Consider the following 17,499-nt stretch of genomic DNA (forward strand, 5'->3'; position numbering starts at 1 on the left):
CAATTAAAAAGTAATATTTATATATACCAAATGTATATATACTAAGTATACCACATATACTCTATAGTACACTAAAGAAGTAAATACTGCTCTCAGTCACTGGCCACGGACTGAGGTGAAGCAGTGTGGAACAAAGACATTGTAAGACTGAGTGGGATATGAGCAATTCAGTCCCAAAGGACAGAAATTCATAATCATCTTTTTTAGTTTTAGACAAGGTTCCAGAGTCGCAAAACAGAAAAACTCACCATTCAGGCCCAAAGTTAAGTGTCTGAGTTTCTGCTGCCATTTTTTCCTGTTATATTCCTCTTTTATAAGAAGCGTGAATCTGAAAAATAAAAAACGATTTCTATGAAAACTGATTAATTAATACAGTCCTTCATGATTTTTTTCACAATACAAAAGCACATCTGGCCATGCAAAGAAGTGGGGAAAAAAAAAAAAACCACACAACTGACCATGTCGAATTTATTTATTTACTATGGGGTTGGGGCGGGGTTGTATTTGGTTTTTGGGGTAGGTTTTTTTTAAGAGATCCATTTCAACTCTTCAACACAGATTAATTTACTAATACAGGAGTAACTGCATCAAGATCCCTTCCCCAGATTTCTTTCTTAACCTGGATCAGAGCATTTGAAGAAACAATTTGTACCAACAGTCCCTTTTCAAGTCAGTGACTGCAAGACAACCAAACATGGAGAATTTGATGCATAATCCTCTTCTGCAAGAACAGTAATGCTTAATTAAGAGAACTGCAGCTTCCTGACAATTACAAGAGGATAAAAGCCCCACTAGAATTACAGCAAGAAAGATTTGCCAGTTGAGTGGCACAGTATTCAAGAAATCTCTACTACCCATTCTTGAAAATAAGCCCTCTAAAGACTGAGTACATCCAGTGCTGTGACATCCTCCTAGATCTGCAGGCAGATGAGAGAGTTTCTCTCATTCTTGGTTTTATTAAGCAAAAAAACCACACAACTTGAGAGTTCAGCTACTTTAATTCCTGTTAGTCAAGGTCCTGCAAGTGCTAGTGAAGGTCAGGCCAAGTTCCTATATACCAAGACTCTAGGGATACAGCACATGAAGCCATACTGGAGAGAAAGAACAAGACTAAGGGAAGGCTATGAAGTTTTGTCTATGAGAGCCATGTACAGCCCAGACAGTTTTTAAGTGTCTTTTGCAGTAAGAAAATACAGCTCCTCTTTTCTTCCAGCAATGGCAAAGTCCAGTTCTGCAAAGGAAGGGGTTTTGTTTTGTTTTTTTAAAATCAAGCACACTGTAGCCAAAGCCCAAACAAAAAAGGATTTGAGGCATCACCTACATAAACTGGTTGATTAGCCTTCAAGAACCCATAAAAATACATGTTTGGTAGGGAGCTTTGCCATATCAGAACAAGGGCTAAATAAGGAGTTCCATAAATTTGTTTATACTTTGCATGAAAAGGTGACGGATGAGAGAAATAAAATGTGGGGGGATAGAAATGGAAAGGGCATTAGTGACTGAAGAAAAGAAAAAGACAAAAAAGGAGCTGTTTTTTTCATTTTTTTTAATATAAAATATATATGCACTATTGAAGTAATGACATTTAAGTTAGAAAATAAAATAATAACAAGCATCCTGAAAGCTAGAAAATGAGAAAAACCCAAAACACACTAAAACTGCTTGAGCAGATTTTACCCAAATCTTTTGGGGCATAAGATTACAAATATTTGTGAAACTCTCTGCAGCCTAAACCTACCAAACAACATTTGGCCCATGCATTTTTACTATATGTCACATTAACTTTTTTCCCCTCTATATACAATGTAATTTATATATAAATCATATTTTGGTTTTCATAATAACCCTAAATAATGAAATGGGATTCATTAGCCAAAAGCTAATACAGAAAACATCCAGCCATTCCCACACGCCTAATCTGATTCTGGTCTGATTTGGGTTGCCTTTTTGAAGCAACCAACAGCTCATTAGAATGTTCATGGCGTATCAATTCATTATTCTAAAAACCAAAAGACAAGGTTAGGTACCTACAGAAGACATACACTAACTATGTGAAAATACTGTGGGGCAACTCGAGCAAACCAACATGCACACTTCAGGAGAGACAAGCCTCTAACACAATTCCTACTAGCCTTAGTTGGATGACTGTCCCTTCACTTCCTACAATGCCTGTAATCCTTCCGCTGGAGAGTGGCAGGGAGGAAGAGATTTGACATCAACCCATGTGGATCACCTGGGATCTTTTGCTTCTAACATCAAAGCTAGCTTAGTATCAGTAATACTAAAAAGGCTAGCCCTTTTGTGTTAAACTGCAATGAAAATACAGCTGAAAAGCATCAGATGGAAGGATAAAGCTCTAAAAACCAGTTAAGATCAAGCAGCTTACTAGTTTTGGAACCACTGAGCCCTACCCTCTTCACCATCTCTAGGTTTCCTTCCAAAAGCCTGAGGATGCTGTGTCATCTTTCTCTACTAGATTCCTAAGCACTTTATTATCTACAAGCATACTCAAAGCCTGCTAATCTCATCCCACTGAACTGAAAATTGGTTTTCCTTGTCCCTCATTTTGGACATCACAGTTTGTTTTGGGAACTCTTTGCTGGCTTCCTCTTCTGTGAAAGAGGATTCAGGTAAGATTCAGATTGCATTCAGTGAAGTTACTTCCTCCCTAGAAGTTTTGCCTGTATGAATTTTGAACTGAAAGCGAGACAACCTGTAAATGGATGAATTGTAGATGAACAATAAAAAAAAGGAAAAAAATGAACTGTGTATTATTTGAGTAGGTTTACCAGATGAATTTACTCATTACAGGCAACATTACCTAGAAACAAAACATGCATGAAAGAGACATTACAAGTAAGGCTGAGAGAAAACCTTTGGAAAGGAGACACCCTGGAAACAGGTAACAATTTGGGAGGAAGGGGTCAGAGGAACAGGAAAGAGAAGTTCAAGAACACCAGACTGTGTGTGTGCAAGAGTACACTTAGCCATGTCAGAGCAGAGAAGACATGGAAAGCAGAAACCATGTGCTGTTTCTGCTGGTTCACAAAGCAGCAGCCTGAAGGTGAGAGCATAGAAGCCAAACTGGAGAGGAACCTCTGACAGAAACTGCATAACACACACAGCTGGTGTGCAAAGGAGAAGCTGTACTAACCGGAAAGGCAAGCTGGGGTGGACTATTCAGCACTTACATCATGAGAACGAAGAGTCAGGGTGGAGCAAGAAAAAGGGTGAGGAATTAATGGAAGGGAATGGATGATCAGCTCATAAATTTAACTCTTTTGACCAAGTAAAAGGCATGATTTATATCATGATAGATGCTTATTACCTAGATAGCTTCCTTAGGCTCTAAACTTCAACAGAAATAACCAAAATGTTAATTTCAGTCTTTCTGATCTATGCTGCCCCTTATTAATCAAGGATGCCAAATCACAATACATACCTAACACATTTCCTCCTTGACATCATTTGATGAGGGAAATGCCCCCTTCTGAACTGCTAGGTTTGTAAATCAAGATTTTCTACAAATTAATGGCTACTGATTGAGGGATCTGCACAGCCACAGATTTTACATGGGAAAGAGCACACAGGGACAGCCTCAAGGTGAAGAAAGAAAACGAAGCCATGTTTGACAGCGTCCAAACAGCACCACTGCTTAGGCAAAAATGCTACCTGAGGACTTTCCACCAGTCCTTCAAAAAGGAACCTTTTCTCCAACGTTTTCTTCAAATCAGAGCGATCCTTGATCAAAGTGTCAGTGCAACCCTACAAATACTTGCAGTTTTATTGTATATTTGGGAAAAAAGGGGAATTACTTCATAAACTGGAACTGGGACGCCATTTTCCTGGGGTTGTACCAACCCACTATCAGCATCAAGGACTGGAAAGAGAAGAAATCACATCAATCCCACCGTCAGCCTGTGGACTGGCAAGGGAAGAAATATCCTCTCTATTCTATCAGCAGCTTAGTACTTCGGAAGTCAGAAGTCCATCCTCTGAACAGACACAAAGTGCAATCCAATAACATTAAGCCTTTAAGTGGCTTTCACTCACAATTAACAGGTAATATTACAGGTGCAGAAGTTGCTATCAGCAACACTCAACTTATTTCATTGGTTTGCTTTAGGTACAAAGGTTGTTTACCAAGCTCATGGGTTTTTAATTTTTTTTTAAGCTTACTATTTAGTACCTGACAAATCTATTAAAGCTCTCAGTAATATCTGCCTCAGACATAAGCTGGAACTTGATTCTACCAGCTAAATTTATGTGTTAAAATAAGATGATGTTTCCGTTAAATAAAAAATAAAAAAATCTAAGGAAGCTCTAGAATTACTGTGGCACATTCTGGTCACAAGCTTTAGCCTTTTAAAACAGATAGGCAAAAAAAAAAAAAATCTGAACTGCCATGTTTTCCAGACTTTGCCCAACCTCAAGTTTTACACAACAGATTTTTAGGCAGTGGTAAATTCCTACATTTCTATTAGAGAATTCTGTCAGCTTGTACCACATGGCAATCTGTCTAGCCAAGATGTTTTGCTGATTTGGATGGAGATAAACTGATTCCTAGCATCCCAAGCTGAGCTCTTAGGCAATGACTGTGTTCAGTGCTGCCCATCTAATCTTTCCAAAAGACAAAAAAAAACAACAACAAAAAAAACCACAACCCAAAAAACATATATATATATATATATATAAAATTTGGACTGTGACTACAGTTTATAGCTCTGAGGCTGGTGCTTGCTTCGGTTTTTTATTAACTTTGAAAAACCTAAACCTTGGAAAAAAGATATACCACTGATCCTTCCTATACACAGCTACCTTATTATGAAGCTGTCTCCTGTATGATCAGAGGTGTTTATATAGAAAAATATCCTTTCCTTTCAAGCTAGTTCTGTTGCTACTGTAGGTTTCAAACAGCCTTTCTAGTCTAGAAATTGTCTGAAAATTGTGAGAATCAAAGAACACAACAGAAATTTAACATGAGCAAATTTAAGTGCAAGGAACTAGGTTCTCCTTAAATAAATTTGGAACAGGAATTTAACAGCAGTATTTCATCAGGCAACACTACCATTACATCAAGATAATAAAACTTCACCTTCCACAAGAAAGGCTTCACCTTCTCCAGGCTAATTTCAGAGCTAATTTCAGAGCCAGTAACTGTGTTTTAAAAGAAAATTAACAGGTTGATTGAATAATTAACACTGATTTTCTCTAATTCTTGAAATATTAAAGAACACTCAGCACTATATGCAAGCCACCTTTTAAGTATAGTGGTAAACAGGATGACTCAGGAGGCTACACTACATTTGACACTAATCATTGGCTAAAGCAGACAAGACTGATTAAAGGACACTAACATAATTAAGACCAGCCAACATGGAGTTAGGGAACACATTTAATCAAAAAATAGTTTGTAATTCATTGCTCAGGCAAGTAGACAAAATACATTTTAACTTCTGCAGGACATTCCAATTAAGTAGAATGCTAAAACAGGCAAAATCATTCAGAACCACATGAAAAGTCCCAAATCATCACAACCTATTGGTTTTTTAACCTTCTCTTCTAACAAATCTACAAGACATCTCAGAAGGCAAAATATTCCCAAACCGGGGGACAACCCCAGAAGCTATCCTCTACTTTTCTAGAATCTGTCACACTGGCCCACAAAATTTATAAAACCTGAGGATGACAAATACGGATATGGTAAAGAATGAAAATGACACATCAACAATACCATTACAAGTTATTCACTTATTAGGTCCAGTATAACAGGTTGCGTTTAACAAGGCCAAGCATACAATCAGAAGATTCACAAGCAGAAAACATAGGTGATATACAGCTACTCTGGACAAGCACGGTCCTGAAAGCAGTCTGAGATTTAGGATGTTAATCAGCTGAAAAGGAACATATGCAATTTTGACTAAAGATCTAAATACTGAACACAGAAATACGGAAATATAGAGTAAATCTAGAGTGGATCTTGGGTTGCTGGGTCCTGTTATGTTGTCCAACAAAGGCAAGATAAATCAAGTGTTCAAAAACTGAACGTGATAGATACTCCTTACAGCGGGAGAAAAAACAAAACAAAGAACAACCCCTCCACACTAAAACTCTATTTACTGAGCTCTGAGAAACATTAAACTATCATTCTCAGTCTGTACATTATCATGCAGGTAAAAAAGGCTGAAGACCCAAGCTTATTCAGTGAAGGGACTGAAGCAAGACATTTAGAGATAAAGTAAGTTGTTTTCAGGTGAACACTAAATGGTTTTCTAAAAAGTATGTTCTAGTTTAAACAAAAAATTAATCGGAAAAAAAAATCCATTAGTCCCATTACACAAGATGGTATACAATAGGCCCTTCTGGCTCACCAAGCCTTTATCCTGACAAAAGGTGGTAAATTTTTCAAGGCCTTTTCACATGCCAAGAGGAAGTTTTTCCTAAGGGAACAGTGTCTAAACCATCCACTTCTCCAGAAACTACATCTCTAATATCACAGTTACATTTTTAGATCTCCGAAAGTCTTCTAACCTTCCTGTCTCAAATCATTGCAAAAGTCTTTTGATCTCTCAGCAGTTTTTGATTAAAAATTGCCTATGACTTTCCCAAATGGCAATACTAAACTGATATCCCCCTACTCACTTCATATAGATCCATCTAAAGCTTCATGGAGCGCTGCAGCTTGCAACATGTTACACCACAGTCAAGAATGACAAACACAAGAACTAGGCACTGAAACTCTTCTGGGATAGGATGACAAAAGAAACTAGGGAGATATGCACACCTAACAAAATCCAAGAAAGATAAAGGAACATGAAATATCACAATTCCAGATGTTTTCCTCCTTTCCTACCTACTATTGTGAACTGGGTGGTTAGAAAGCTATCCACTTCTTGCTTCACCTGAAAACAAGAACTGAAAGCTTTCCCCAGTTTCTCCACAAGAAAGCAGTGTGACCTCCACCTTTATTACAAGACTTCCAGCCAAAGCCAGACACCAGCGATTAAGTTCCAAGCAGTCAGGGGACCACACCCTTGGCCCTGCCACTGGCTGGAATACAAACCACTTCTCATTCCAAATCCTATCCCCAAATCCTGCCAGCATTCTTGTTTCCCAACTGAAAAATCACTTCCACATCTCTCTACCCTGTACATCCAAAATTTGCTGGTAGGTAAATATTTAGTGTGTGCATTCCACAAGACGTTAGAGCTCAGGATGCTGACCTGCTCCTCAACAAGGCCAGTAGCCAGACTACATGAACGCAACCAAAAATCACGCTGTTGCACCTCTCTCGCACTCATCACACACATTATACAGACCATACATCTATTTAAAGCGGCAGAACAAAGTTTCAGACTACCTTCATTGAAAACATTAACTGAATGAACAGATACGCGTTGTTGTGAAGTTTTCTGGTTTTGTTTTTAAATGTCATTTACATAAACACTTTCTTTGGGGTTTGTAGAAATGCTCTCCCCCACCCCTTCTTTCAGGTTTCTTACTCATACGGTTCTGAAATGTCCTATACTTAAGGAAACAAATACTCAATACTGAGAAATTGTCTAATAAAAGGTCTTAAAGAGAATTAGTGCATGAATCAGGTTACATATGTTCATCAACCAGTAAGTCAGAAGGTAACTTGTTACTACATATGAATTACAACGCTTTTTAATAGCTTATCACTTTTTTCTCTTTATGTTACTATTGCTAAAGATAGTCACTTGTTTTGATCTAAGAGTCACCTCTTTGTAAGCTGACTTGTGATGACGTGATCCTGCCTTAGTACTAGCCTAGTATAAATAGAGAAAATTACATATACAGATGATTCAGCATTAACTTAGCTTAATGTAAAGCTTCCACTGGTTTTAATGGTAGTTGAACTGAGCCTCCAGTTTATTAAACCAGTTGTTAGAAGCTTTTACTTAAAAACCTTGTCATATGCTACTTCCATGATCAGCCTCACCCACTTTCTATCACACGTATTATTCAGTTTAACACTGACATCAGCCCTGCTTTGAGCAGGAGGCCGGAGCAAACAACTACCAAAGTCTGGTTTCTTCCAACCCAAATCATCCTCAGGTCCTACCACATACGGTTTACAAAACTCAAAACTGCTCATACATCCATTACCTGCCAGTCATGCCAGCTCTTTGCCACATGACATTCTGACTCCACATCTGAAGTTACATAAATCAACCTATCCATTCACCATTGTAAAAGTTCACCCAAAGAAATTTTTTACAGTGCACAGCATCTTCTTTCCTTCTGTTTCTTCCAATCTGACCTGGCTCATGACACCATACACAGAACACAAATCTGCTTTTACCCAATCTTATCCACACATGGACATCTATACCCTCTGAATCTCACAGTCACACAAACCAGTACCTTCATCATAAGAACACAAAGTATTTAAATTTGTTGTCAATGACAAGAGGAGGAAAGAAAAAAAATAATTATTGCATAGTAGCCACGATTAGAAACAAGTATTCCTCTACTAAATAAAAAGGACCAAACACTTGTAACAAAATATTACCTGCACAAATGCAATGCATCATGCTTGCTTTCACTGTAATAACACCTATTTAGCATACAAGCATTTTCCCAACCATTTATTTTCCTGACATGTTATACATAGGCTCATTTACCAGTTTATAATGACAAATTCAAGACCCACTGTTGAAGGCATCAAGTAATCATTCTTTCTTATCTGCCTTTTTTAAAATATATGGCAGAAGAGACAAAAATCATAATGCACAGTTTTAACTGAGAGGAAAAAAAAAAGCCCTCACATAACACACAATAAATGATCTCAAAGACACTGTCAACAAGGCAGCATTTAACAGAAATTTTCTAGATGTCCATCAGAATTTCTCATCGACCTATAGACTCTAGTGCCTCTATAAAGCTCCTGTTATCCCTTCTGGTTTTCTCCACAATCCTGGTCTGGACATCCAGCTTCTATATATTACAAGCTGTAACGACTACAGGAGAGGTGAACTCCTGAAAACACACACTCGGATTTCATTCTTGATGAAAAACCTCAGATGCATCAAAACAATTCTGTGCATCCTCTCCATCCCCAAAGAAAACAAAATGCAAGAGGGACATACGAACTTCAGTGGCAGCCTAGTTTCCCTGCAGCACGCACATCAAGCCATTGCTACAGTTTCCATATTCAAGGAATGTTTAACCACCTTAGGGAGAAATGGACTGGCAGCCGTCCCTCTACAAAAAAGAGAAGTGGACCATTTTGTGATCAACACACTGTGGCAACCTCACCTACTAACAAAGCAAATGAAACACCTCAGTCTGTTACCACCCCCCATCACTATCTGAGCTAAAAGACTAAACATCACTATGATAAATTACATGATTTTATATACATATATACACACATATACATGCTACCAGCAACCACAAGAGGGCCAATGCTGTATAGACCTTATAATTTAAAACACTTAATTCTTCTTCATTCCATTCATAACTTACATACACCTTGAATACACTTGCTAAGATTTCTCAGTTCTGACAATTTTCAAGCGAGATCATTTGTGCAAACACAAATGTTCAGGAGTTGACTGGAACAGAAGAAAAGAGAGGCTAAGCTGGGGTGAAAATTGACTTTGTTCCTGTAAAACCAAATACCATCACCCCTGCAGCATTTTACACACCTAGACTTTCAAATGTCACTCTCTGAATTAAAATAAATGGATGAGAAAACCACACAGAGTCCCTTTCAACACAAACACTTCTTCAGTAACAGAGAGATGAGTTTCCCCTTATCAAAGCATCCAATGGTAAGCTATGTAGAAAGGAGAAGGCAGATCAGGCGTGTGCATTTACACTTGTGAGCAGAAATTTTATTGCTCTGCTCTTTTTTACAGTGCTCGTAGCTCTATCTACAATCATGAATTAAATATAGCTTATCTCCAGTCATCTTTGAGCAGAAGCACTGAGAAGAGGGAAAATAAAAAACAACACAGAAAAATGAGGAAAAAAAAATGCTAGGAAAAGGAACTTATTTCTATATCAGACTATGAGAAGACATAAAATCATACCTTATAAGCCCTAAGAAGGAATTTTAAAAACCTAAATGAAAAGTACTAAACATATATTTGATAATTACTTGAACTCACAAGATCAGACAGAAGTGGGCAGAATCAGATTTCAGATTCTTGGTATTTCAAACACACACAAAAAAGCTGGAGCCTTGAATTACTTTAAAGGAAGAAGCAGAGAAGCAAGAAAAGACCATGGTCAAGTACCTGTCTCACCTTCATCAATTACTATGAACCAGCGTTTCCCTTCTATGTTTAAACAGAAAGAACCTTCAGCAGAGGCAGGTAGCACCTCTTCAGCCAGTCAGCTGCCCCAGTCAGATGTTCCATATGACTGACAACTAGGTGAGGGGGTCTTAAAAAATAAGTACCTATAGATCTTAAAAGAGCTGCCAACCTTCTTCTCGTTTTCAGGTATAAGAAACTCCAGTTTGTGACAGAACTACATTTAGGCAACTGGCCTTTGGAGACAGCAAGCACAGGAGAAGTGACACAAAGATGCTTAGTCTAACCTCCCTAAAAAAAAAAAAAAATATCATCTTGTTTGTACTTCTGTTTTACACACAGTCTTTTCCTCAATCAAGCAGCAAAACAGTTGAGAAAATTAAGTTAGCTGTAAAGCACTCAAGTCTCTACTTACAAGCTTTTTTTCAACCTGCATCAACATAAAGATTGCATTTTTCATTTACTATATGTTTTAGGAAGGCAAGAAAAAAACACAACGCACTAACAAGAGTATCTCCAGATATTCCTATTTCACAGTCCTCTTAAGATCAACATCTGTAGTGAAGAGAGGATCTGCAAGAGTCCAAGTTTTTACTGTGGTATAAAATTATTTTTTAATCACCCTGTGAAACAAATCATCACTGCAACATAATTACTTTGCATTTTAGTTCTACGCTCCTGCTTTAACCATTCAGAAAAGGTCCTAAGAGAAACACAGTGACAAGGTATCCACCTGCACATTCATGTATCCTCATGTATCCAGAGCCAGCAAGAGCCTGAGCAGCTCTTGGAATCATTATGAAATCCTAGTATTTATACACAATGTTGTCAGATATTGAAAAGGGGCTATTGAAGTCTCAACACAAGAGTCGTACTTGAAGTGACATTTAATTCCCATGGATAAATCTCTGACTCCTTTTTAATATAGCTGTCCATTAGAGAGAAACTTGGTTTTTATCACATTCAGTAAGAAGTTAACACTTCCACATGTGACCCTTGACATCAGTTAACTTGTAGAAACATATGAGCCTAGGGAGTGAAGATGGTGGAGAAGGGGCAATGGACACTCCTTTTCTGTTGATACCCCCCAGACTGATCAGGGTACACATTTTCACTGCAGCATCAGATAACTGTTCAAAGGATTCCTATTCAAGTTAATGGCAAACATTCTAGTATCTTGTAATACTAAAACTCCTATTATCTATTGGAGACAACACCCAATAGCAGAGCTCAAAAATACCAGAGCAAAGCTTTTATTAGTGACAACTGCAACTAATTTTGTTCACAAAGGTTCCCAATTATCACACTGTGCATCTACTAAAAGTCCTATTCACAAAGCAGCAAATTAATCTGTGTTCATTAAAAAGTTTCTTAAGAACAAAAGCAACAAGCAGTTATGGGGAAGGGAAAAAAAAGAATTCACACGTACTTTCCAGGAACTTGCCCAAGTCAGCTCCTGAAGCAAGAAAACAGAATGAGCAACAAGAAGTTAGACAGAAAAACACAACCAGAATTTTTTCCCCTCCCACCCAAGAAAACAGACACTTAAGAACGACAACAAGAGATAAACCATTACAGCAGCAAAGCAAGAACGTGGCGCTGAAGGTTACTGGGGAAAATATAGGTTTTATTCCAGAAGTACTACTTGGCAGCATCTCCTTTCAGCCTACTACTTGTCCCACTTTAAAGCGCAATTACACAGAACTGAAAAAGCGGAGACTGCTTTGTTGACACTGAAACTACTTGTCTTGGATCAATACCAAACGTACACAATCCTGATCGATGTTCTCTTCAGCCTGCCAAGGCCTCTGCAGTCAAACACTGCTGGTCATTGCTGCTCCCAACACCCTGCTGCCTGGGGGATGGGGGGAAGGCTCGAATGCTCGATGAGCTCCCTCCTTCCTCAGCCTGTGACAGGGCTGGGCGTGCTCGCAGCAGGGCACACAGCGGCTTCAATGCGAGCGCTGCTGGAGCACAGGCCAGCTTCCCCTGGGCTGCGAGTGGACGGGCGAGTTCACAAGGGTCAGTGTGAGGAGAGACACCGCCGGGGACACAGGTGCCAGCCCCACGGGGAGTGAGAAGCCGCGAGCACCCAGCCGTCGCCTGACAGGCACCGTCCTCCGCTGCCAAGAAGCCGCATGGAGAGGACAAGGCCCACACCCCCAAGCAGGGTTAGGCCCAAGCAGCCCCTCAAAAGCCCATCGCCTGGAGCGCAGGGGAGCCCCTCCGGACGTGCCCCTCACCGCCAGACCGAGACAGCCTCGCCTCCCGGTAGGCCGCGAGGCGCCTCGGGGCTGCGGCATCCGCGGCGGACTGGAGCTGCCGGCAAGGCCGGTGCTCGGCGCGCGGCCTAGGCCCGCTCCCACAGGCGGGGGAACGCGGCGGCGATAGCGGTGGGAGCGCAGAGGCAGCGAGGCTGCGGGAGCGGCCGAGACGGTGCCGGGGGCAGGGAGCCGACGAGACGGCGTTACCTGCGCTCCCGGACGGAGAGTCCCTCACGACCACAGCGACTCCTCAGCCCCAACAACACAAGATGGCGGTCGCGCCGCCACGCAACGTCACGTGAGGCAAGGCCCCGCCCATCTGCCTCCGCCGCGGAGAACCCGGACTCCCGCGGGAAAGCGGGCGCCCCCAGCCGGAGGTAGTGGCGCACTGCAGCCTCCCGCTGTGCGCCGGCGGCCGGGTCGGCGCTGACGCCTTCCCCGTGAGACCGGCTGCTGCTCCCGCCCTGCCTCCTGCAGCAGCGGTCGTCGCCATGGAATCAGAGTGGTTTGGGTGGAAGGGACCTTAAAGCTCATCCAATTCCACCCCCTTGCCACGGGCAGGGACACCTTCCACTAGAGCAGGGTGCTCCAAGCCCCGTAGCAGGAGTTAGATATCAGTACAGACAACCTCAGCCAAAAGGAATCCTGGTTTACAAGCTGTTTCACTGTCAAAGCTTCCTCCATTCAAAGATCACTACTAGATCCAAGGCACACTGCTGAAGGGTTAGCAGTGGTAGCATAGAGACAAAGAATAGCATAAAAGGCTGTCGCCTAAATGCATTACCCTGCTATCCTCTTAAATCTACTGTGCATCACTAATGCCATTTAAGATTTCATATTACCCAATCACATGCTAGTGACTTCTCCTCAAAAGAAAATTACTATAGCCTGATTTTGCTCTTCATGGGTTTCTTTCAAGACAGAAGTTAGAGAAATGAAAAACAATATTAAGAAAATAATAATAAAAAAACACCCCACCCCGAAACTACTCCCACCAAACGCAATTTGATCACCCAACTATTAAACTTGCTATTTTGACACAGATCTAGGCCAAAAAAGAAACTGCCTGCAATGTTTTGCTATATAGGTACACAATTATAAATTAATGGTTTTAATTTCCTATACTTATTCCATTTAGAGACTTCACGCAAAGTTTCTGCTTATAACACAAAACTGATTCAAGAGACATAGTGCTTTTCACACTCTGCCCTCTAAGCCATGGCAAAACTTTGGTATCACTATAAAAATGTCTCAAATAGTTTTCCATTTGGTCATGAATTTTGACCCCATTACGGTGATCAAGAAAAGCTTGTACGGAATTTCCTTCAAAGGCCCTTAGCAATGTTGCTTATTGGTCTTAGTATCAATGCACTTGTATAGAAGTATAGCACTTTCTAACTTCAGTTCTTCCAGGGTTGGTTGCAATGTCTTTGGTACATGTGCAGGAAGTTCCATAATTATCCACACCTGTAGATATTAAGGATTTTTTAAAGCTCTAAGCAAACACGCACAATACTCCAAGCCCTTTTCCATACAGTAGACATCTTTCTCAAGGTATAATCTCCCACCTGCAGCCTTACTGTTTCTCTCCCATTAGCTTGCATGTAGGTAACTCAGCTTTACTGGTGGCACTACAAGGCCATAGAAATCTTCCTTACCTCTGGGAAGCAACCCTGTTTTGAGCTCATGCATTATCCCTGGTGCGAGAGGGTCAAACCCACTCTCACCCCTGCACCAGAGGAGCCCTGCAGGTATGCTGCTGTGGGATACAGCTGGGAAGGAGGATGCTGACACTGACAGAAAAAGGGCATTAGGTGCACATATTTTGACTCTGAGTTTCCTGATGGGGAAAATGACAAGCTCAATTTTTTTTTTTTTTTGCTAAACATAACTGTCTTATTTTTAGTCCTCAAACCCATATTAGTCTATGATGCAGAATAGCCCCATGTGGTTCCTTCAGCCTAAAAAACTATTCTTGTCTATTATGCGCTATTGAAGTTACAACCATTTTCAGCTGAAACAATTTCACTCCAGTTGTGATTTCTGTCACAGTCCATGTAGCTTTCTCCCTTTGCTTCTAGGTCAATAAATACTTGTCATTGTGCACTGAACACCAGCCAAAACTGATGCAACAGTGAACACAAGCGATTCTTCTGAGTGAACGGGTTGAAAGCGTCTAATCCTTGGGGCTTGTTTTTAGCTTAGAACAACACAGGACTACTTCACCCAAAAAACTTAGAGTTGAACTCCTCCTTTAGGGAGGCTGGCATGTAAAAGCAAAGCTCCCTTTAGCAAAAGGCTGGCCTGTGATAAGCTGCATTTGATCCCCCTGGCTGTTGTCACGCAGCTTGACGCAATAACTAATAATGGTGTGGGGAGGAAGAGAGGCAGCACTGTCTTTGAAGCCCTCAGTAAGAACTTCTAATTTCACTGTAGAAATGGCTGCACCTTGTTACTCTACTCACCAAACAGGAGTCTGAGGACTCAAAAACGTTTTCACATGTTCTAAGACAAGCTTCTTCTGAGATGTGGGAAGTTTAGCACTTGCGGGAAACTTTTTATCCCAGTTAGCACAAGCATTGTATTATTGAGACAAAAGAAATCAAGAGTGTCTGAAGCATGCCTCATTTGCAGAACTTGGCATTTTTGTAAAATACCTTAAGGAAACTCGGATGAGTTTCTGGGGGTTGGTAATAGCAGATGCATCTTAAATCCTCCACAACACTCATCCAAACAGAACAGGGAGACTGTCATAAAAGTTCAGTGCTGTACCTGTGGGGGTAAATTCCTACATGTTTCAATTACAGGACTTCAGCTGATACAAGGTAGGAATGAAATACCCCAGCAGCTACTCTGGATACCGAGAACATGATGTACTTCAGAGCCCTGGCTTTCCATGCCAATTCATCCTCACTGTTAAAACCCCACATACAAGTAAGAGGCATTCCTAACAGACTAAAAAGTTCCTCATTGACCCATTGCTTTCACCCACCTTAGCTTGCCTCCTTTACTACAACAGTGGAACAACAAACAGAGCACAGCCTTGAACTGGTAAACAATGGCATAAAGCAGCCCAGAAGATGCAGCAGTCTGTCACGTTTCCCCTTGTCACCCCCACTTTTTGTTATTTGGAAAAGTGGCTTCCCTGTTTGTCAAAATATCAGGGATTTTATCTAAGAAGTGTCATTGTCTTCCCAACAGCCCATTTTTCCATGTCCTCTGGCATATCCCTAAAAATAATAAAAGCAACAGACAAAGGCAGGCAGGTGAACATCCAACTGTAGGTTTTTCAAGTCAGTCACTTCAACACATCCATCACCCTCAGATGGCTTAAAAGACATTACCGCAAACACACTGCTCGTTCTGCAACACAGTTATTTTAAGATCTTTCACCCATGTGACAAGCTGAGTTTGAAAGGCAACAATAAAGCACTTCAGTTACTCCAATCCATCTTGGAAGGAATTTATTTGGATGCTCCCATAAGGTTAAAATATGATTTGGTCACCTTAATCCTCACAGACAAACCCTGAACCCTAGGCCAGGAAGAACCTGATCATACTGTTTCCCTTTCTCTCCTGACCGTGTTTACACTGTGCTTTTTAGGCAACAAACACTGTCCCCTGAAGCCAACAACAATGCCTAAGACAGAAGTGTCATTGAGAAACACACTGTGATCTGTATATCCACACAGGCTAAAGCCATCCTCAGTGCTGGCTGAAGTGCTAGTGACTTCTCTACCGTACATCTTCTACTCTGGGAAACTTTAAACAAAAACCCTCGAGGGATCAACGACCATCTGGAGTTCCCATTCTAGGAGATGAGTGACTTGAGGCAAGTCTTTTTCTCTACAGGGAAAGACCCAAAAGCACAACAGGCTTTTAATCAGCCTTCTCTACTTAGTGCCACTTGGGGCATGTCAGGAATGCCAGAGCAGCATTGATGCACCAGCAGGTATCAGTAAAGAGTTGGGATTGCCACGACCTTTAAGAACCACCTGTGGTGACATCAGGCATGAAAGGTCAGAGGATCAAGGATCGTATATGCTAATTATAGGTAAATACAATTAAGTATTGTCAGGCAGTAAGTATTAGATGGGAGGTTTTGCTAAGCAATTTTAAGTACTTTTGCATAACCTAATGACATGGTTATTCAATCCAATAATTGCCAGCAAAACAAAGCTATTTAGAACCCAATTAATTTCCCAGTGTCAATTTTTGCAAAGCTAAATTCAAAATAAATGCACACCCAAAAACACTTACTGTTCATTGCACTGAATGAAAGCTGCAGCTAACAGCACCTATTGGAGCTAAACACAAATACCACACTTTGCTCACTTCCTTATTGAAGTTTGTCAACTGGAGTTGACCAGCATCTATTGGAATAAAACCACTGCAAGCCCTTTTCCCACCCTCTCTTCCTGCTGTCCCCATCTCCTCACACAGCTACACGTGCAAAACAGCACAAGTAAGCAGTGGGAAGAAGAAAATAAAAAGCTGCAGTGTTGCAGTTTTCCTTGGAAGCAGAGACTAAGGAGCCTTCATCCTGATTTTAACTCACCTCCGAGACCCAATGGCCCACAGACACACAGCATCAACTGCTGACAATGCACAGAGTAGGAGTCACACTGGATAAATTATTCACATGTTCCATTTCACCACTGGACTATACCTGAAATGATGCATTGTTAAACCTCCTCCTGAGCACACCCTCCCTTTTCCCAAATTGACCATGCCAGTGGTCAGTGGTTAGCACATCAGCAACAGTAGGAACAAGATGCTTGGACCCATTTTCAGATGTCCATGTACTCCCTCCCTTCTTTCTATAAATGCAGGAGGAGAAAATGCTAAGAGAAACATAGCTGAAGCAACCTGCCTAGATCCCAGCTGGGGCACTACCACAGCTGAGACAGTGGCTATTTTAAGATAATGGAAGGCTGAAAACCTTCAGA

At 40.8% G+C, this 17,499-nt stretch overlaps 1 protein-coding gene and 1 long non-coding RNA gene across 19 annotated transcripts in view; one reads left to right on the forward strand and one right to left on the reverse strand.

Annotated features, from left to right (window-relative positions):
* The window catches only part of GIGYF2 (GRB10 interacting GYF protein 2), a 75,578-nt gene extending 62,691 nt beyond the window's left edge, over nt 1-12,887 (reverse strand). For 15 of the 18 annotated variants that reach the window (XM_057429256.1, XM_057429254.1, XM_057429250.1 and 12 more), the window contains exons 1-2: nt 12,758-12,887; nt 249-328 (exon numbers count right to left, since the gene is read on the reverse strand). In XM_057429256.1, the coding sequence (XP_057285239.1) occupies nt 249-289 (41 nt within the window). In that variant the 5' untranslated portion in view covers nt 290-328; nt 12,758-12,887. Of the gene's footprint in view, nt 1-248; nt 329-1,152; nt 1,196-11,715; nt 11,743-12,055; nt 12,193-12,757 lie in introns of those variants that run through there. The other 3 variants (XM_057429242.1, XM_057429243.1, XM_057429244.1) reach the window with 3 other exon arrangements.
* Nucleotides 12,194-17,266, forward strand: LOC130609865 (uncharacterized). The gene is made up of 3 exons (XR_008974897.1): nt 12,194-12,308; nt 15,358-15,484; nt 16,155-17,266. It is a non-coding gene; the product is annotated as an uncharacterized LOC130609865 (long non-coding RNA).
* The last annotated feature ends 233 nt before the right edge of the window (nt 17,267-17,499 follow it).

Source organism: Pezoporus wallicus, unplaced genomic scaffold (genome assembly GCF_028554395.1).
Source record: "Pezoporus wallicus isolate ANWC-B61680 ecotype Strahan unplaced genomic scaffold, APGP_CSIRO_Pwel_v1 contig_593, whole genome shotgun sequence".
NCBI classification, from domain to species: Eukaryota; Metazoa; Chordata; class Aves; order Psittaciformes; family Psittacidae; genus Pezoporus; species Pezoporus wallicus.